We start from the raw sequence: 22068 nt of genomic DNA, 5'->3' as shown, positions 1-22068 counted from the left end.
ACTTCCCTCACCTAATTAAGCACGAAGTTAACTTTTTATAGCTTGAACTCAGCTCAGTTCGGGTACAATCTAGCTTGTCCATAATATATTCTTTCATTCATGGTGATTTCTTGTAATCCGAGCAATCAAAGATGCATAACCATTTAAAAGAAAAAGGAAAAGCTAACAGTTTCATGAAAGGAAGATAAGGTTATGATTAAATTTAGACAAAAAAAGATACAAGAAGACCATCAACATATATATGCAAGAACCTAAATAATAATAATAACAATAATAATTAAAAGAACACCTCACGTTATGAACAAATCGAATACGAGTATATAATAGATGCATACGGCACTCTGAATAAACAAATTATCATCACCTTCTAAAATTTATCCCCTCATTATAAATTCTGGATGCTTGATTGCGTGAACACTTCTGCGCACACAGACAGAACAGAGATAGAAAGAGTGGGAGAACGAAGGACATACGCATATTTATGTGCTTGGTGTTTCACCAGCAGGTCCAGGCCGGGCATTCAACAGTGGCTGAAGAGCTTTGACAACGATGCTCATATTTGGCCTAAAATCAGCTTCATATTGCACGCATAATGCAGCAACTGCAGCCATCTGCAATCAGAACAACAAACTGCTTTAGGCATACATACATGACAGATCACATTAGCTTTCAGTGAGCATACCAAAGGAAACATCTGGCCATGATAGGTTTAAGGTTAAAACAAGGTTTGATGCAGCCTCTTAAAAATATTAGCATAACACGGAAATTGTGGGTGTGAATAGAAAACAGATATTATTGGGAGCAACCAAGCATATTATTACCTTGGCGACAGCCTTGGGAGGATAATCTCCTCCTAGTCTTTGATCAACACACTGCCTAACCTTGTCTTCACTAAGTCTTGGTGTAGCCTAACAGAATTCAAAGCTCTCATTAATCAGCCATGCCTGAAAAGTTTAACAATGAAACAGAGGCTGGATATACAGAAACAAGTTGCTGAAGAGTACCCATGTCACTAGGCTTTGCTGTCCACGGGGTAAAGTATGATCAACAGGTTTTCTTCCAGTCAAAAGCTCCAGCAGCACAACACCAAAGCTGTATACATCACTCTTGGCATTTAATTGCCCAGTCATCGCGTATCTGCCAAAAAACAGTCAATTTTCAAGGCATTCTATCTTAAATCAAGCTATAAATAAGAAGATATTTTAGATATTTTATGCTTGTTCCCTGAAACATCTCAGTAATCATATGAAAATCTACTTCATTTTAGGTACCAAAGTTCAATACACTATTTAAGTTCGACAAAATAAATATAACAGATAACTTACTCAGGAGCATGATAACCAAAGGTTCCAAGTACACGAGTGGAATGAAGACGGGCTGCCATATCAGGAGCCTGATTAGATAAATCAAAATCTGCAATCTTTGCCACATCATCATCAAATATGAGCACATTGCTAGACTTTATGTCACGATGAATGATGTGAGGATCAGCCTTCTCATGCAAGTACTCAAGCCCTTTTGCAGCTCCTACAGCAATTTTCACTCTTTGTGCCCATGTCAGAACAGGGCCTGGCTGAGCTCCCTTAACACCTTTTCTCCCTGCATCAAAGGAATAATAATCTTGCAATATTAACAGCACAACATAAAAATCACAAACCAGATATTTTGTTGTCAATAAAGGAAGAAACTTTTTATAACAACATCATGAAGAGATCTTTCCTTCAAGCATTGTTACATTCCTATATATGGTTAGCAGGAGCAATGAACAAAGCATCATCATGCATACCGTGGAGAATATCATGCAGTGAACCATTAGAAGCAAACTCATAGGCAAGTATACGAGAATTCCCATCAACACAATAACCAAGCAACTGAACAAAGTTTTCATGCTTCAACCTTGATACCATGGAAACCTGAAAATCCAAACATCAGTGGATATAAATATGGAACTCTAAAATTATATCAGGATGTGATAAATGCAATGAATTATAGCTGTCGACTGAACCTGGGCTAAAAATTCATCATCTGGTTGCTTGCTGGCATCTAACTTTTTTATCGCTGCAGCCTCTCCACTTTTAAGAACTCCATAATAAACTCGACCATATGAACCTTCTCCAATCAAAGCATCGTTACCATAGTTATCTGTGATTTCCTTCAATTCATCTGCCAAAATAGCAGGGACTTCAATAGGCTGAACCTTCACGGTTTGAGCACTCTTCGATGCAGTTTCAGATGTATGGTAACCCCCAACATTTCCTGTGGAAAAATTCAGCCTAGATTAGACCAACAGATTCAGTGTAAAGTGAGCACAAAGCATACCCAGACATAACATTCAAAAGATAGAGTCAAACATGCATCAATATCAAGTATGAGTAGTAAAAAAAATTAGGTTGAAGACAATAGCACATACATGTGTAGATATCATTCTAACAAAAATCAAGCAAAATAATTTTTTTATAGGAAAATAAAATTAAAGCTAATAAACAAACTACAATTTAACAACAACTGACTATGAGCATAAGCACCAAAGAAGTTCATGCCATCCTACATATTATGCTTCATTAAACTAGTTCACGTACACAGAGGCTGATGCAAAATTCAACCAAAGGATTACCTGCTGAGTTTTTAACCATGTATTGGCCTCCATTGTCTGTGGCATTGTGGATATTATCTTCTTCACAACAGCCAAAACAACTCATGGCTCTATCCTTTGACAATTATCTCTAATTTGTAAAATACCAATCTAGAAATCCAAGGAAGCATGTAAGTAAGTATAAATGTTAAAAGAAAAAAAAAGGGGGGGGGGGGACAGCTTAACCACACCATGCTTTACATGTCTTGCAGGTATAGAAGCTGCAAATCAATACAACAAAATTACAAATAAATCTAGAAATACATGTAGGTGTGTCTTGTCTCATTTTTCTCATCTGAATCGTGTAAACACAAATTATTAAATGTGTTAAATCATAAACACAAATATGATACATGAATTAACTGTGTCATGTTAGTTGTGTTTGAAAATGTAATATTGTGTTTATTTCATTGTTTTCATGTCTATTAGACATTCTATGGCCATGTCACATTTTCGTACTGTATCCAAAATTGTCAGGTCAAAGTACATATAGGAAGAGCACAGGACAAAAAAAGTAGAAGCAAAATGCATTTGGTTTTTCCACTATGTGTGAGTTTGAGGCTTGTATATAAATGAAAACCTTTGGATTGTCTCAAACCAAATGTCCATCTGATGCATATCTTAAGTCTTCTGTACCACAGAACATATTTGCTTCATCTGATTTTTGTCTTAAATCTAAATATATTTCCCCAAAGCAGTCTCCCATATCATTTGAAGACTCCCATTCAAGATATTGAACATGGCATGTGAAAGAACCAAAAAAAAAAAGAACCCTCTAGGAATGCAAATGATGATAAATTCTGTAAACTCACGGATTGTAGCATTTCATTATTACGCATGATATCCCCAAAGAAACAAGAGATAGGGTAAATTAGACCTTTCATTTCATCATATAAATGCAGCCTGGCATAAGCAAAAATTCAATGATATCACGGGAAATTCTTACTCAGAAGTCAGAACCAACTTGAAATTGCACATGCATGTAAACATATTGGATATAAAGTTTAGTAACGTTAAATTAGCCGCTGTAAACTGCTAGTAAAACCACAAAAAAGAAGAAAAAGAAATTGCACAAACCTAGAATTTGACCAACTTTTCCACCTAAAAGTTTTCCAGCACAATAATTCAGTTCCAAAGTAGCTCAAAATCCAGATACGATCACAAATTCTTTTCAATAATCTCTTCTCAGCACAACGTTGAAAAACACTTCTCCAAGTTAAACCATCTACCACTTAATCAAGCAGATCAACCACTAACCAAACAAACTGTAACTTACAAGGTCCAATCTAACAGCCAAAACTCAAAATCCCGTTTTCTTTTATCATAATTTCCCAAAAAACACTCAGCAAATCCGTAAATTAATTAGCGTTACTGATCCGCTTAAATGTTAATCTACAGCTACAATTAGTATCAAAGACGAAGAGAAAAATCAAAGAAAATACAAAAAAAAATATAGAATAAAAGAAAATATAACCTGAAAATAGCCGCCGATGAAGTGAAGAAGCACTTGGACTTCGATCAGTCCAATAAGAGAGTGAGCGAAACAGTTGGGCCGGAGATCTGAGACGGTGGAGCCGGCGAAAGATGCGAAGATTAAGAGAACTTAAGGGCGCGTAGCGTATGATGAAAGTGAAAAATCGGAGCCTTGACTTTGCTGGCAGTTTCCCTTAATTTATTTGTTGTTGTTATTATTATTATAATTTTCACTTTATCTATTTATATACTATTTTTCTTTCTACACTGATAGCTAGCTAGCCAGACTTGACAGTTGACTCCACCGACCGTCCGGTTGAATTTTTTTTTCTTGAACCGAGCTGGGATTGGAAGGATTCAAATCCACCCAGCTTGAGGAAGGATTCAAATCCACCCAGCTTGATTACGTGGTTGATTTTAATTGTGAAAGGAAAAGTAGGATGTTTTATTCAATGTTTAAACTAGTCTTAAAGTTCAACCCTGAGTTGGTATGATATTTATAGTGTTGACTGCCCTTTAGGTTTAAGTCCTACGTTAACTTGATAATTAGGATATTCATCATTTCAGGTATAATTTGAGATCGAAACGTGTTAATCGTATTTTTATTAAGATTTTTTTCTTTTCAATAATTTATTAAAAAGTTAATCAGTTTTGTCGTAAATTTAACTTAATCCTAAATTAATGTTGGATTACATTTGGAAAACAATTTACAACTGTCCAAAAAAAATTGAAGTTGGAGAGAATATGTCCAAAACTCAAAAGAAATTAATAAAAATAATAATAACTTCTTTGGACCTCCAACTTTACAAAAAAAATTATTTTAGTCCTTTATTTAATTTTTTATTTTTTTAATCCTTAAATTTATTCTATGTGTCAAATCACCCTAAATGATGGATAAGTTAATTTTTTATTAAATTTTTTAATTTCAAAAAAATTAATTATATGATTATATGACATATACATAAATTACTACGTAGATGCCACATCATCAAAGTTAACAAAACGATAACTTTTTCATCCATTTTGAGATGATTTAACCAACAAAACAAATTTAATGGTTAAAAGAGACAAAAAAATTAAATAGAGAGTTAAAATGACTTTTTTTATAAAGTTGGAGAACCAAATAAATTATTGTGCCTTAATAAAATTTGAAAGTTATTAAAAAAGTTGCACCCAAGATTATTAAATTATTAGTAAATTTACTTTTTGATCATTTAACTTCAAAAAGTTATAAGGTAATTATTGAACTATTCAAAAGTTTTTACTGAGCTGATATAAAATTTGTAAATATTAGAAGACTAAATTTGTTACTATGTCAATAAAAAAGGTCACATCAGCACTCCATTAATAATTTAATTGATGAGTGACAAAAATATTAAATTTCAATAACATTAGAGACTTAAATAAATAAAAAAATTAAATGTAGATGGCCAAAACAGAAACATATTAATAGTTGGGTGACTATTTATATAATAATAATAAGAGAGAGAGAAAAACGACTTGTTTAATAGAAGAAAATGAAAATTCTAGTATTTGAAGGGATCGTTCCATATATTTTTTTAAAGAATTTCATTATAGGTTATGATCATATCTGGTTTTTTTTTAATCTAATGCCTAGAACTACCTATAGCCCCCAAACTTATAAATTGGAGGATAATGCGCTCAAGCGCACTCGAACTCACGTCCTTACGTATTAACAATAATACACATATCAATCAAACTAAATTTCAAGAGCCCGACTCATCATTTTCTTTTAAATTAATTTTTCCTTTTAAAAAGTAAAAGTAGAGAGCATGAACTATGCTGCTGAATAAATTATTATCGCTGAAATGTGAACAATGTTGCACCAAAAGAAAGGTGTGAACAATGGATTTTGATTTTATAATTGAATTATTGATCTTCCATGAATCTTAAAAAAAAGTTTCAATTCACACATCTCATAAAATTATTTAGAGTACTTATTCCTTAAATTTAATGTAAAATATTTGTTACTTTTTATTTTCAATTTTTTTAATAAAATTCAACCCATTAATCAAATAAGTGAAAATTAATTTGATAATTTTTAACTTATAAAAACTCAAAAATAAGTTTCTAGAATGCTTTCAAGCTTCAAAATTGTTTTTAACTACTCTCAAGACCCTTCCAAATTTATTTAAAGTGTCATCCAAGCTTTCAAAGGTTAAGTATAGATACCATGTATTAAGGTATTAATACTTATTCCCATGATTGGTGTATCGATATATCGTAATTTTGTAATAAAAAATATTTTCTAAAGGGGTAAAGTATTATTTATATATGTCCCCAATTTTGATGTATTAGTACATTTTAAGTCAGTAGCCAAAAATAATTTCAAGAAGGGTAAAATATTGATACCATGCATCAATGTATTGATATCTATCACTAAGATTGATATATCGATCATTGCAAGTCTGTAGTCAAAAATACAATCTAGAAGGGTAAAGTATCGATACCATATCTTGAGGTATCAATACCTAGGCTCTAGGTATTTGTATATTGCAAGGTATCAATACATGTTCTTAAGGTATCAGTACTTGCCTTGAAGATATTGGTACCCAATCATTTCTAACGACTATTTTTGTGTAAAGTATCAATACCACTCTTTAGGATATCGATACCTATATGCTTATAGATTATCATTAATTCACGGAATTAATGCTCTCATCGATTAGAAAATCCCCCCAATAACATCAAGCGGCTACAAATCAACAAGAGGATCTACATAGGGTCCAATAACACTCCAATGAAGAAAATAAACAAACTTACAAAGATAAAAAAAACAAATATTCAATCTTCCATTTTATACTGATCTTTCTTTCGCAAGCACTTGCTAAATTCATTTGTTATTCATCGTATAAGTGTTTAATTGTATTTGTGAGTACTTAAACTTCGTATACTTACCTTTGAGAGGTTTTGTTTGTTTCATTTTCTCATTTCTCTTATTTGAGAGTTTACTTAAGGTCTTGGTAGAAAATGTTAAGGGGTAACGAGATTATCTCATCATAATAAAAGATAATCTTGTAAAGATTATACATTGTCCTTAAAAGGTACCTATTAGTGAATGAGGAAGAATCATTATTTGAGGAAATCTGAAGCACTCAGAATTTGTTATGCAAAGTTTTTTTAATTTTTAAAGACCAATTCGTCCTCTCTTGATGTATTTTGAGGATAATGATATATTTACCTCGTGATTTTAAGAATGACTTCTTACCCGTTTAAGGTTTAAAGAACACATTATAAATCTATTTGAGATCTATTTACTAAACAAATTTTAGATAAAAAGACAATTATACTAGAGGTGATCATGGGTCGGGCCGGGCCCATAAAAAATCTTGGCCCGTGCCCGGCCCGACCCGAAATATGGGCCTAAGATTTTGCCCGAGCCCGGCCCGAGAAAAAATCATAAGCTCGGGCCCAGCCCGGCCCGGTCCATTGTTATTTTAAAAAAATTAAAAAAAGTATTTTAAAAATATTTTAAAATTAAAAAAATAAAAAAGTATGTAAAAAATATTTTAAAATTAAAAAAATAAATATATTTATTATATCGGGCCGGGCCAGGCCGGGCCAAGAAAGTGGTGCCCGAGGCCCGGCCCGTTTTCTAAACGGGCCTCATTTTTTTTGCCCAAGCCCATATTTCGGGCCTATATTTTTACCCAAGCCCGGCCCATGAGCACCTCTAAATTATACCATTGGTTTTAATTATCTTTGTATTTTTTTATTTAGTTTATTTGTTTATTCAATTTTAATTACAACATAAATATAAATTTAATTACATATTGAATTACTATAAAATTAAATTTATTTATTTATTTTCATAAAAATATATTTAATTTAAATTTAAATTAAGGATTTTAAGTTTTGTATTTAATTTAGTTATCAACCAAGATAAATTTATTAAATTATTTTATGTAAATTTAATTACTTGCCATTATTTAAAAGATTCTATTGGAAAAAAAAATGATTAAAATATACAAAAAATAAAAAGGGAAGAAAAATAATTAATCTCAAGCTAGTATAAATAATAAAATTTAAATTTAAATATTTAACTTTTTATAAGAAAATAAAAAGAAAACAAAATTATCATCAAAAACAATTTTTTTTTAAAAATAATTAACTTAGAGTAAATGAGGCATCAGCTTATGGCAATGTTAAGATTCTGTGAACTTTAAAATATTCAATTTCTGTATGCGGATTTTTCGTCCATATTTATTCTAGTTTATTTACCACCATAACTAGCTCCTGTATAAATTTATTTTGGTTTAAATCTAGATATATTTTGGTTAACAATCTAATCATGCTTTATAATAATTAGTTATTGTTATTGTTATTTGGATATATTCTTTATAATTACAATTGTCAATTCACTTAAAATAACTTCTCCTAAAAAAAACTTACATATATTAATGAAAAATACATTATGTTTAACGTATTATTATATTAGAATTGTAACAGCCTGTTTCTCAGTGATACCAGAAACGATAGTTTTGGAACTTCATTTCCAATGTGTGAGTTCATAAATATTATTATTTAATATTTACAAGTCTAATTAAGTAATTTATTGAATTTAAGTATAGTAATTATCTCTAATTGATAGTTAATCATGGTACAAGGATTAATTCGTAAAAGTTGTAAATTTTTAATTGCTATGAACTTTTAATTAACTGATTAGACGAAATTATATTGAATAGTGGAAAGTGATGTAGAAATGCGCTAACTTAAACTAAACAAGGTTAACTAATTAAGGTTTAAGTAAATAAGTTAAGAATAATTAATAATTAATCTAAGTATATAAGACAAAATTTGAAAGAAAATTTAGCATTCTTTCATCTTTTCATCTCCCATACCGTAAGAAGAGGAAAGAATAGAGTTGAAGCCATAACTTTAATCAATCAATTGGCAAGCAATTTGAGGTCTGTTTCTTATGTTTTTTATTTTTTTAGATCCCGAGAGTTTAATTTAGTTGACTTGTGTACTATTTTGCAAAACTGTTAAAATTCTCAAAAGTTTCCATTGTTGATTTCTTGAAACTTTTGATACTTAGAAGTGAAAAAGGGCTAAAGTGTAAATATTTCAAAATTAACATGAAAATTCTATAATTATGGATAGTAGAGAATCTCAGAAGGATGTAATTGAGATCAGTTTCGAAATCGAAACTCAAATTTGAAAGTTATAGTAATTTCGGTTTTAAGAATTAAATTGAATAAAATGCAAAACTTTAGGGGACACTGGAAAAGTGAAATTGAACTGTCATGTGCATTTAATATGATGTTACAAAGTAATTGAAATTGATGTATTGGAATGAATTATCGTATAGAGCGAGGCTTAAACCAATCGAAAGGTAATCGCGAAGAAAGAAAAATTGAGATTAGTCCCTGACATCTTGTATGTTGCTATTTTTGCCAGGTAAATTCATATGTAACTTATTATGTTAATTTTTTTATGTTGTATTGTAACATTTTGCAGTTAATTGAATTAATATGATAATAATAACTATTGGCATCAAATGGACTAAATGGTAAAGTAAGAGTTATAGAACAAATACGAATAGTTATGAGATCTTAAATAGATATTAAATTGAGGTTAAAATATACTATAAGTTCTTGTACTCTTCGTAAATTTAGATTTAGTCCTCTGTGCTTTTATTTCTAAGAATTTAGTCATTTACTTTTCAGATTTCAAAATTCAGGTCAATTATTAATACTGTTAAAATCATTTTATTAAATTTAGGTGCATTATAACATCCAAATTCCAAATCCAAAAAATAAAAAAAACTAAATTCCTAAAAATTAAAATGCATAATGTAAATTCCAAATTTTCATATATATATACTGAGCTACAATCATATATTTTAACCCTCTAAATTTTCAAAATCAGCTCCATGACTAATCATCAAATTATTTTAATAATTTACATAGAAATTGTTGATGACTTTATTGAATTTAAAAATTAATGAGTAAATTTTAATATTTTACATAAATTTAAATTATGCTGTTGTTCTTTTGAAATAGTTTTAATTATTTTTCTATTGCCATAATAATAATAAAAAATGTAATTTTTTATAGAATAAAAACATGTATTTTTCTTAATTTATGCTGAAATGTTTAAATTTATTCATTTGAATTTCAATTTAATAAAATTTCACATTAGTAATTTCCATATAATATAATAACAAATATTGCAACATGAATAATAATATTAGCGGAGTGTGAAAATTGAATCAAAATCAAAATCATATATATAATGTATAACACTGCATATTATATAAAAAATTATGTATAATTTTAAGATTCATTTTATAAATAAATTATTTAAATAATTATATAAAAAATTATCTATAAAAAAATTGTGAGTAAATATTCAAATAAGAGAATAAACATAAAAAAATATAATAAAAAGACGACTTCCATGTGAAATGTTCTTTGATAAAATTTGAGATTTAATCACTGTATTTTAAAAGATAATAATTCAATCCTCATACTTTTTTTTATTTAAAAATTTCATTTTAAGTATACGTAATATATATTGTAATACAAATAATTATATTTATCCAATATAAAAAATAAATAGATGTATTTATTTTTTTAAATGTGTATGGTTGAAGCACAATCAAAGTTTTATGCGTATAATTGCACAAAATCAAAATTTATATATCAAATTGCATATCGAATCAAAATTCATATATAATTTTAAAATTTATCCTTTTTAACCTGAAGGTAAGATTTGAGGGCAGGCAAAGTTGTTTGGTCTAAATTTGAAATGTTTGAAAAATATTATCTACATGAAGACATAAATTTCTTCCATTTTGGATAATTTCATTATAGGTTTCGATTATATATGCTCTTTTTGATACAATGCCTAGAATTACCCATAGTCCCTCCCCAACCCAGAATAATGCACTATAGCGCACTCTTCCTGTATTGACAATAATACCTATACTGATCGAGTTAAGACACAATTGGCTCAATTTGTTTTTTTAGTATGAATTTGAATATTTTGGAATAAATGTTTTAAAAGTTGAAATTATTAATAAAATTTACAATTCAATTATATTAAGTATTCATACAATCAGAAGTTTTCTAGAATGTAAAATAAGGGTAAAAGTATCTGGTAAGTCCCTCCATTATAAAGATTGGATTAAATTAGTCTTTTTATTATTGAATAAATCAATTGAATCCTTGTATTATTAAAATGAATTTAATGAGGCTAAATTATAATAGAGTTAATATTTACTATTCAAAAAATGACATGATTTTTTTTTTCATTTGCAGTTCAACTCCAAACAAAAGATTTCATATGTAGAACCATAAAAAAAGCTTTCAAAATATTAATTTTGTTAAACAATAAATGTCATTTTGAAAATAAAAAAATGTTAACTCAAATGAATTTTGGCATTATTTGATTTATTTTAATAGTACATGGATGAAATTGATTCATTAATAGTAGAGAACTAATTTGATCTGGTCTCTAAGATAGAAGGACCTGCAAAATACTTTCACTTGAAAATAAGTGTTAATTAATTATCAATAGATGGTCCAAGCTCTTAATAGACATTAAAATTTGGACAGAATAATTTTTGATATCTTTCCCGTTAATTTTAACATGTCTCTTTTGGAAGAATGATTTTTGTTTAAAATGTTTGTTGTTCATAACAATTGTTGCTTGAAAAAATAGTTATGTTCAGAATAACTATATTCAAAATACTGCTTCAATCTAAAATATCTGTCAACCAAAGTAACTATCATTTGAGAACAGCTTTTGTTAAAAACAATAACAATTTGAAACAACTATTGCTTAGAATGATTGTTCTTCGAGAACAATTATGTCCAAAACAATTGCTATTCAAAATATTTTTTTATTTAGAACAATTGTTCTTTAAGAATACCCATTTTTCAAAATAAAACTTTCAACAAAAGTATTGCCATAAAACAACTCATCGTAAAATAAGGTCATTCTGGAAGACATATTCTTCAAAAAATGTTTTGTAGAAGATGTTTCAGATGTTACTCTTAACCCTAAACAGAAGAATTGAAAATAATCCCGAAATATGGTAGGATTTTTTTTGTTATTTTCACTTATGAGATGTTTGGAAAATGTTGGCTTGGTGGATCATATATGGAGGGAGAATATTTTCTTGTAATATTGAGTATTTCTCTCTTTTTCTTTCAGCAACATTATGAATTTTTATTCACTATTCGCTATTGTCAACGGCTTAAACTCATTGTCATGAAAGAATATTAATACCTTTTCAACATAAAATTCTCTCTCATTAATAACTAGCTTTGTAACGCTTATTCTCGAACTCTATAAATAAAAATCCTTCATAACTTTATGAAGGAACTTTTGGAAAATTTTGACTTGAGGGCAAACATTCTCTCAATCTCTCTCTACAATTCTCTTATTTTAGTTCTTTCCATTTAATTCTCCACATTTTTTGTCGATTTAGTTTTAACTCGATTGGTATGAGCATTGTTGCCGACGTAGGAGGACGTAGGTTCAAGTGCACCGAAGCGTATTATTCTCTTATTTATGGGTCGGGGAGGGGCTATGGGTAATTCTAGGCATTATGTCAAAAAGATAACATATGTTATCAGAATCTATAATAAGATTGTTCAAAAATAATTTCCACCTTTTCAACCATCACCATTGGTGAATCTGACTGGCCCCCAAAAATGAAAAAGAATCAATTTGGTCCTCTTATAAATTGAAAATCGATAAATTAATATATAGTGGAATTGCACTCTGATCTCCTTAAGAATAAAAAAAATATTTAATCCCTTCAAAACTGATAAAATTATAAATTAATACAAAATTAAACCTATATTTAATCTATAAAAATTATAATTAAATTCCAGTCCCTGTTAAAAAAATTTCTAGATTCACCCTTCACCATCTCACCCCATTATATTAAATATTTCAAAGTGTGCGTGCCTCGACACATGTCATTTCTATTATCTACAAAAAAGAGGTTTTTTTTTTAATCTTATCAAAGAAATTAGGTGATGAAGGCAACCCATTTTTGTATAGTCCAACCCAACAATACACCCGAATGCTAAAAACAAGGTTTGTTCCATCAAAAGAGAACCAAAGATCATATACCACCAATTTTGACCATTCCTTGCAAAAGGAATTATCAATTCCTCAACCAACGATCATAACATAATCTTTCCACAGAATTAGAATAATTTTGTGCAAAAAAATCTTTAATTTTTAATAAAAATTACCGGTGAAAAATGTTGAACAATATTTTATTTCTCGGTGATAGAAATTGAGATGCGTATAATATCATTTTATTAAAATGATGCATATACTCTCGATGATAATAAAAAGTAGTGTTAAAATGTTTTATTGCATGTCTACTTTCAAAATGCAAACAAGTTCAATCATCTATGGTACATATTGTTAACCTGCGTAATATACTGTTAACTTGAGTAAGATATAAGCTTTGTAAAAACGAGACATCTTTTACTCAATTAATTATAATTATTTAAAAATTTAAGAATGAAATTATTTTATTTAAAGTGAAAAGATAAGATTAAAATTTAAAAAATAAATAAAATATTCTAACATTTATTAGGAACAAAATTAATTAATTTTAAGTTCATTCAATTTACGTTAATATTTTTGTAAATTAATTTTAAAAAGTTATAAATTGACTATTTAATTATTTTAAAGTTTTTATTTAAGTTATTAGACAGTTAATTTTTTTAAGTTCGGCTTGCGAGTTTCAAGTGATGATTCGACAATCGATATAGTGGATCAATACCCATCAACCAGTAGAAGAACATACCTTAGATCTAAGTCGATTTGATGACCAATGTTAAAGATCAGAGAAGAAACTTGTTTTGATTTGGTTCATAGATTTGCGACGTTCAAATCTATTTCATGAAAAAAAAAACTAGACTATAAAAGAAAAGAAGAAGGAAAACTTTCGATTGGTGCACGCGATGCAGATAGAGAAGGCTATACAACAACAATTTTAATAGTTCGACAACAACTTACATGGAAACTTTTGAATAATTTAGTGACTATTTAGTAACATTTTGAAGTTGATTAACCAAAACGTAAATTTACTAATAGTTTAGTGATATTGAATGTAGTTTATCCATTTTTTTTTATTAAAGTACCCCAAAGGCCCCAAGATTTATTAAACATTATTTAATAAATGGTTAAATCACTATGTGGGGTCTGAACTTGGCAACTTCTCCCACATTGGGGTTTAATTTTTTTTGGTCTAAATTAGGTCCTAAACTTAGCTATTGTTCTCACATTGAGACCTAGACTTGGTAACATTTTCCACATTGGGGTTTAAACATTTTTTGGTCTAAATTAGGCCCTAAACTTGGCACTTGTTCCTACCTTGAGACCTAGACTTTTTTTTTGTAACATTTTCCACATTGGGGCTTAAACTTTAGGGTTTTTAATGACTAATTTGAACAAAAAAATCAAGTCTCGATATAGGAGCATTTGCCAAGTTCAGGGCCTAATTTAGACAAAAAGAAGTTCGGATGTTAATATGAAAAAAATCCCAAATTTTCCATATAAAAGAATTGCTAAATTCAAACCCAAAATCTGATGAAAGTTGGTTTTCCTTTTTTGGGTATACAGAGATGGTCCTAAGTTTTTGGTCCAAACAGTACAAGGTTTCTTTCATCAAAGAAGTATGATGATCAAGGACCATAGCTGGCACTTGATGGTTGATGCAAGCTGCCATTCAACTATTATTCCCGTGATCAACTTTAAATTATCATTTTCTTAATTCCTTAACGTATTTAACTAAAAGTACTTAATGTGAATGTTTAGAAATTTTGATAAATCTAATTAAAATTTCAAATATTTTAAAATTTTAACGGAAATTATCAAAATTTTTAAAATTTTGAAAGATTTAATGAGAAATTCCAATTTTTTTAAAAATATCTTAGCTTTTATCTTTTTAAAATTTTTAAAAAAATATTTTTTTCTAAATATTTAATGATACATCAACATTTTCATCCTAAATTTTAGTATTTGTATCTTGAAAAAAATTATATCCAATTGAAAATCTTAAAATTTAAGATGAAATTACTGATGTAATATTAAACTATTGCGTAAGACTCTCAATCTCTTGTTACCATCAACATTTGGTTAATATTTTCATAAAATTCATATTTATTAATATAATTTATTGAAAAATTATTTATTTATAAAAAAACGAACACTAATTTTGATTGAAATAATAAAATTAACACTTTAATATTGATGCGTCTTCGTTTTCAAGTATTTTGTGTTTTTAAATTTATTTAATATTAAAATAAATATAAAAATATATTCATATATTTTATTACTCTATAAAAAATATATTTTAATTATTTCCTAATTAAATTAATGTTTAGTTGACTCACTCAATTAAAAATAGAAATAGAAATATAAATATATTATGAATATAATTTTTTAAATTTTAAAAAATATTTATTCACAATTAATTCGATATTTAAAAAAAAAAATAAAGAAAAAAATAAAATTAAAAAATGTCATCCCGTTTAACGAGGTGCAAATGGAATCATTTGAATTTTGATTTAATATTTATACGAGAATTAAGAAAATATGACACGTGGTATGTCCACCATTTTGGTTTAATGTCCACTGTTACCTTCCTTTCTTTTTCTTCTCCTCATAAAAAAAAGAAAAAAAAAAAACAAACAAACAAAGCAACAACGTTACTATCATAAATAATCATTACTGAGATGTTTCGCTACTTTGTCTCTAATCTCCATTCTCTTTCCGGCCAACTCTTTTCCCTAATCTTCCCGCCTGTCTACACTCCGAGCTAGTAACCGGTAGGTCTATTTTTTTTCTTTACCTCTGATTCTTTGTGCTCCTTTAAAATTGGAGTTGATTGTCAGCTTTTATTTGGATACGTTGTTGTGAGATGCGAAAAAAAAACCCCTCAAGTGCTTGGAATTTGGGGTTTTAGCGAAAAGTAGGCTTTTTGTTTTGATTATGTATGTGGGTTACTCTTAATTGGGATAATGGATGTGTTGGTGTACTGTTTATTGAACTTTTGGGAAAGAGCTGAAGCTGATTAGTTGTAATTAGTAGTATAGGGTTTTGGAGCTCTGATCTGTAGCTGGAAGATGGTTAAAGTTGTGGATTTTTGTTAAATTGAGATTTGGTTTGAGGTTGAATTACTGGGTTTTGAGTCTTCTGGTTACTTGGGGTTTTGTAAATGGAGGCTCGATATGGAAGTGAAGCTCAGTTGCATGGTGTGAGTCCGGAGGATCTGCAGGCTGTGGGGAAAAGGACATTGGAGTGGAATTTGAATGATTGGAAATGGGATGGTGACCTTTTTGTTGCTAGCCGGATGAATCCGGTGTCTGCTGATGGTATGGGGAGGCAGTTTTTCCCGCTGGGGTCTGGGATTCCTGGCAATTCATCCAATAGTTCATCATCATGCTCTGACGAAGTGGATCTGGAAACTGAAAGGAAAAGGGAATTGGAGAAGAGGAGAAGGGTCACTGTGGTCAAAGATGACAGTCTGAATGAAGAAGCAGGTAGCCTTACTTTGAAGCTTGGGGGCCAAGATGGTCATGGTAATCCACTTAGCCAAAGAGATACGATAAATTGGGAGGGAACTAGTGGGAAGAAGACCAAGTTGAGTGGAGGTTCTGGAAATCGTGCAGTTTGTCAGGTTGATGACTGCAGGGCTGATCTGAGTGATGCCAAGGATTATCATAGGCGGCATAAGGTTTGTGAGATGCATTCCAAGGCTAGTAAGACACTGGTTGGAAATGTCATGCAGCGATTTTGTCAGCAGTGTAGTCGGTAAGCATTTAAGGTTTGAACCACTTTGCAGAACTGAAAGAGATAAGCTAACTAAATTTGTAGAAATTCTTATAGAAGTAACGTCTTGGTGATCTTTTGTACTTCAAGCTGAAAATCTATATTGCTGGATATGTTGTTTGGTTTTTGGTAGGTTTCATGTCCTTCAAGAGTTTGATGACGGTAAGAGAAGCTGTCGCAGACGTCTGGCTGGCCACAATAAAAGGAGGAGGAAAAGAAATCCTGAAGCTGTCGTCAATGGCAATTCACTGAATGATGAGCAAACTAGTGGTTATCTGTTGTTAAGTCTTCTGAAGATACTTTCTAATTTGCATTGTAAGTATCTAGTTGACTTTCCACTACAACTGAATGCTATTGGGTTTGTGTCTGTTGAGTATATAATCTTCTATATTTTTTCTCTGAAAAATGGGTCTAAATTGCTATACATTTTCATACTTACAGGATCATTTTCCCTTCTGGGGACCTAAGGGGCAATTATGAATGTTTGAACAACCAATGCAAAAGGAATCTCAATTCATTTTTCATACTTAGTCAATTATTTTTCTCGGGATAGTTCACCATGCACTTTCTTGGAAATCTATATTTTAGGTGAACTTAAAAGTTAGACATGAGAGAGCTGTTAAGATTCTTTGGTTGTAGCATAATTCTAGCTATTGTATTTCACCTGGAATATTTTGTATTTGCTTATGGGTGAATGACCTTGATATTCTTAAATGACAGCTAACACATCTGGCCAGACCACGGACCAGGATGTTCTGTCTCATCTTCTAAGGAGCCTTGAAAACCATACCAGTGAACAAGGGGGAAGAAACATATCTGGGCTTCTGCCGGTACCTCAAGATATAGAAGCTGTTTCAACTTTGTTTTCTAATGGCCAAGGCCCTCCTCAGCTTTTCAAGCAGCATATCACTGGACCTGCATTGGAGATGCCACAGAAAGGAGTATGTTCTCATGATACTAGGGGTGCTGAGGTCCAAGGCAGTGCTACTGGAGTGGTCAAGATGAATGATTTTGATCTGAATAACATATATATTGACTCAGACAATAGCACAGATGACATAGAGAGGTCACCTGCACCTGTGAATAGAGGGACTAGCTCTCTTGATTGCCCTTCATGGGTTCAACAGACCTCTCATCATTCAAGTCCACCCCAGACCAGTAGGAATTCAGATTCAGCATCTGGCCAATCACCTTCTAGTTCCAGTGGTGGTGCTCAGGTATCTCTATATTGCATAATATGCATGATTGCATACCATTTTTGTATTAAAATTCCTTGAATATTACTTTGGGGTCAGGGCAGTTGCTAGATGGCTTTACTTGTGGAGGAGGTTTAAATTGTCATGACAAGCAATTACCAAGGGATATTTTGATGATCCATCTCACCTGTTGATTAATATATGTAGTGCCATAAAATTCTATGAAAGTTTCACCTCTGATGATTTACTTTCACTTTGACATTGCAGAGCCGTACAGATAGGATTGTGTTTAAATTATTTGGGAAAGAACCAAATGATTTTCCTTTGGTCTTGCGAGCACAGGTACTCAAAAGTTTTTAAATGCAACTTTAGTATGGGGTTCGCTTCTTCCGAAAGTATAATTATGTAAAATGTTTAAACTTCCAGATTCTTGATTGGCTATCTCATAGTCCCACCGACATTGAGAGCTATATTAGGCCTGGTTGCATAGTTCTCACAGTTTATCTTCGTCAAGCTGAGGCTGCTTGGGATGATGTAAGCTTGTTTGCATGAAACTATAGATTCTTTTATCTCCTATGCATTTAAATGCTATTAATTTCTTCACAATTTTAATCGTCTATTATTTTGTCAGCTGTGCTCTAATCTGAGTTTCAGTTTGAGTCGACTTCTGGATTGTTCGGATGACATTTTCTGGAGGACTGGATGGATTTGTATAAGGGTGCAAGATCAGATAGCATTCATTTATAATGGTCTCTTTATCTTGTCTTTATCAGTATTCATTTAATTGATATGACCAAATAATTGGCAAGCAAGAGTACTTATGCATGGAGGTGTGAATACTTGACCAATTTATTTTTGTACTGCAGGTCAGGTTCTGGTAGATACGTATTTACCTCTTGGTAGCATCCATTATGGTAAAATTGTGAATGTCAAACCAATTGCAGTATCTGCAACTGAGAGAGCTCAATTTTCAGTTAAAGGTATCAATCTGTCTCGGCCAGCCACAAGGTATTCATTACATTTTTCTTGCAGCCAATATTTCTTGAGTCATTTTATCCCTCAATTGCTTGAATTGATCCTTGGGAGTGTATACAAGAGAGTACATGCTTTGTATTGAATTTTTATGGTTGCTCTAGAGCCTTTGATATTCTTGGATTCCTATCCCAGGTTGCTCTGTTCAGTAGAAGGGAAGTATCTGGTGCAAAATGATTCTCATGAGTTGATAGATGACAACGATGATTTCAAGGAGCAAGATGAGTTACAGTGCATTAACTTCTCTTGCTCTATCCCTACTGTGACTGGGAGAGGATTCATTGAGGTGGTCTTTCTTCTACTACTTTAATCAATCCTATTGCTCCCATCCTTGCTGCTGTTATCTTTGAAATGATTATATGTGAATTCTAGTAAGATTCCTTTTAGTTGGGTGTGAGGTTACAATGTAGCTTGTAGATAACAGGTGTAGTGCAAATACATCCTGGTTAGTGCTACTGCTAACTCTACTACTTTTGGGTGGACTATCGTAATTATTTGCAAGAAATTTCATCTTATTTAAGGTGAAACATGGGAGTGTGTGAGGGGGTAAAGGGAGGAAATAGAGAAGTCCTAGGATGATGAGATTTGAGACATAGTTTGAACTTTTAAGTTCTTGGATGTATTTATGTTGGATCATAGAACATGCTTGGCTGCTTGTTGACTGCTTGGACAACTTTTATTAATTTGTGTCTGGCTTTGGTATTATTCTAGATTTGGTGAGAATGTAGAGAGAGGTATAGAAGCATGACACTTTCTGGTTTTCCAGTTGCACTATATTCTTCAGTCACTATGCTCCATTCATGTAGTGCAAAATAAGTAGAGTCTACTGCTATATCTGTCTTTGCTATTTTCTCTTCTTTTTTTTTCTACCCTACATGCTTGTTGTAAAAGGTGTATATATATAATTTATTCTAGTATGTCTTTCCTTTTGCGGAAATTGACATTTCCTTGATCTTCTCTAGATTGAAGACCCTTGCTTTAGCAGCAGTTTCTTCCCTTTCATAGTTGCTGAGGATGATGTTTGTTCAGAGATCCGAATGCTTGAGAGTTTACTGGAGATTACTGACACTGATGCCGATGTTGGCAGAATGGAAGCCAAAAATGTAGCCATGGACTTCATTCATGAAGTTGGTTGGCTTCTTCATAGAAGTCAATTGAAGTCTAGATTGGGCCAGTTGGATCCTAGCTCAGAATCCTTTTCTCTAAGGCGGTTCAAGTGGCTTATGGAGTTCTCTATGGACCATGAATGGTGTGCTGTAGTGAAGAAACTTCTAAATATTCTTCTTGATGGAACAGTGGGCTCTGGGGAGCACCACTCTATCTACCTTGCATTAACAGAGATGAGTCTTCTTCACAGAGCTGTTAGGAAAAATTGTAGACCTCTAGTGGAGCTCCTTTTAAGATTTATTCCGGAGAACGCTTCAGATAAATTAGGATTTGAGAATGGGACAGTCGCTGCTGGTGTTGATAAAACCTCCTTGTTTAGACCTGATGTACTAGGCCCTGGAGGTTTGACTCCTCTTCACATTGCAGCTGGTAAAGATGGTTCCGAGGATGTGTTGGATGCATTAACTGATGATCCTGGAAAGGTATCTTCTTAATTTATATCTGAGCATTCCTGGAAATGAAATGCAGGAATTCTTGTTTTGATTTGCTAACATGAATTTCGGTGATCTTCTGTATCTCCTTCAGTCTGGATTCTGTCAGCCATGGTCTATTGACTTCTTAAGTATTGTGCTTATTTTCTGTTTAGGTTGGCATTGATGCTTGGAATAGTGCTCAGGACAGCACTGGCTCTACACCTGAAGATTATGCTCGCTTACGTGGCCACTACTCGTACATCCACTTGGTACAAAGGAAAATTAACAAGAGATCACTTTCTGGGCATGTGGTGGTTGACATTCCCGCCACTCCCTCTGTCTCCAGCCCAAACCAGAAGCAAAACAATGAGACAACCACCAGCTTTGAGATAAGTCAGCTCGAATTGAGACCCGTGAAGCGACATTGCAAGCTTTGTGACCAGAAGCTTCCTTATAGCTATGGGATGGCGACCAACATGTCATTGAGTTACAGGCCTGCAATGCTGTCGATGGTAGCAATTGCTGCAGTCTGCGTCTGCGTTGCTTTATTATTTAAGAGCTGTCCGGAAGTTGTGTACGTGTTCCGTCCCTTCAGATGGGAACTGTTGGACTATGGTGCAAGCTGAAGTCCGGTTAGTCTCCCTAAATATGTAACATTTACTAGGCGGTTTGTATTTGTAATCGGTTTATAATAAACTGTAAAAGTTCCAGGGTTTGGACTGAGTTGCAGAGGCTGTAATATTGTTGACATATACATATATGAACACATACATATATCTATATTTGTTGTTCAGTTATCAATCAATGTAATGTTATTAGGGTATTAACATAATAACACACGCAGGTATAGACCTCTTTTTGGGGTCTGACTTTGATATTTGATAGCCTTGCAGCCCTGGTTTTATCTTATTAGTACAATGAAAATACGTGTTTCTGGTTTTATCTTATCATTGTAATATTATAAGAGATTCAATAATATTGTATGAGATTTAATGTAAGAATTTCTATAATTTGCATTGTAAAGAATTTTTTTGTAATTTACTGAAAACTTTACAATATTATAAGAAATTCAGTAAATTTGTAACATCTTCCGTAAGAAATTTATATGAGATTTAGGGTTTCTTTGGATGGTCAATGCGTTCACTTACGATTAGTGTAAAAAAACGGTGACAATTTTATAAGAATTTCAGTAATTTATGTTGTAAGTAATGGAGTAATTTGCTAAAAGTATTACAATTTTGTTACAAATTTAGTAATTATGTAAAATTTTTTTTCCAAAATTGTAAGAAATTAAATAATTTATTGAAATCATTACAAATTT

The 22068-nt window shown here is 31.3% G+C and overlaps 2 protein-coding genes across 2 annotated transcripts; one reads left to right on the top strand and one right to left on the bottom strand.

Moving 5' to 3' along the window:
• Positions 1-169: 169 nt before the first annotated feature.
• On the bottom strand, positions 170-4574 carry LOC107916853 (pto-interacting protein 1). The gene is made up of 8 exons (XM_016846223.2): positions 4107-4574; positions 2615-2743; positions 2006-2256; positions 1787-1913; positions 1326-1599; positions 1005-1137; positions 822-908; positions 170-611 (listed from the first exon to the last, which is right to left on the bottom strand). The coding sequence occupies exons 2-8, from the start codon at positions 2697-2699 to the stop codon at positions 480-482; spliced, it is 1089 nt and encodes a 362-aa protein (XP_016701712.1). The 5' UTR covers positions 2700-2743; positions 4107-4574; the 3' UTR covers positions 170-479.
• Positions 4575-15710: 11136 nt separating this feature from the next.
• Positions 15711-21624, top strand: LOC121220213 (squamosa promoter-binding-like protein 1). The gene is made up of 10 exons (XM_041099585.1): positions 15711-16921; positions 17073-17254; positions 17660-18156; positions 18403-18477; positions 18562-18669; positions 18767-18884; positions 19002-19143; positions 19303-19453; positions 20130-20756; positions 20921-21624. Exons 1-10 carry the CDS (start codon positions 16326-16328, stop codon positions 21371-21373), a joined length of 2949 nt encoding a protein of 982 aa, XP_040955519.1. The 5' UTR covers positions 15711-16325; the 3' UTR covers positions 21374-21624.
• The last annotated feature ends 444 nt before the right edge of the window (positions 21625-22068 follow it).

This window comes from Gossypium hirsutum, chromosome D08 (assembly GCF_007990345.1).
Source record: "Gossypium hirsutum isolate 1008001.06 chromosome D08, Gossypium_hirsutum_v2.1, whole genome shotgun sequence".
Classification (NCBI taxonomy): Eukaryota; Viridiplantae; Streptophyta; class Magnoliopsida; order Malvales; family Malvaceae; genus Gossypium; species Gossypium hirsutum.
The sequence above is the reverse complement of the archived record's forward strand: the minus strand, read 5'-3'. Positions and strand labels throughout refer to the sequence as shown.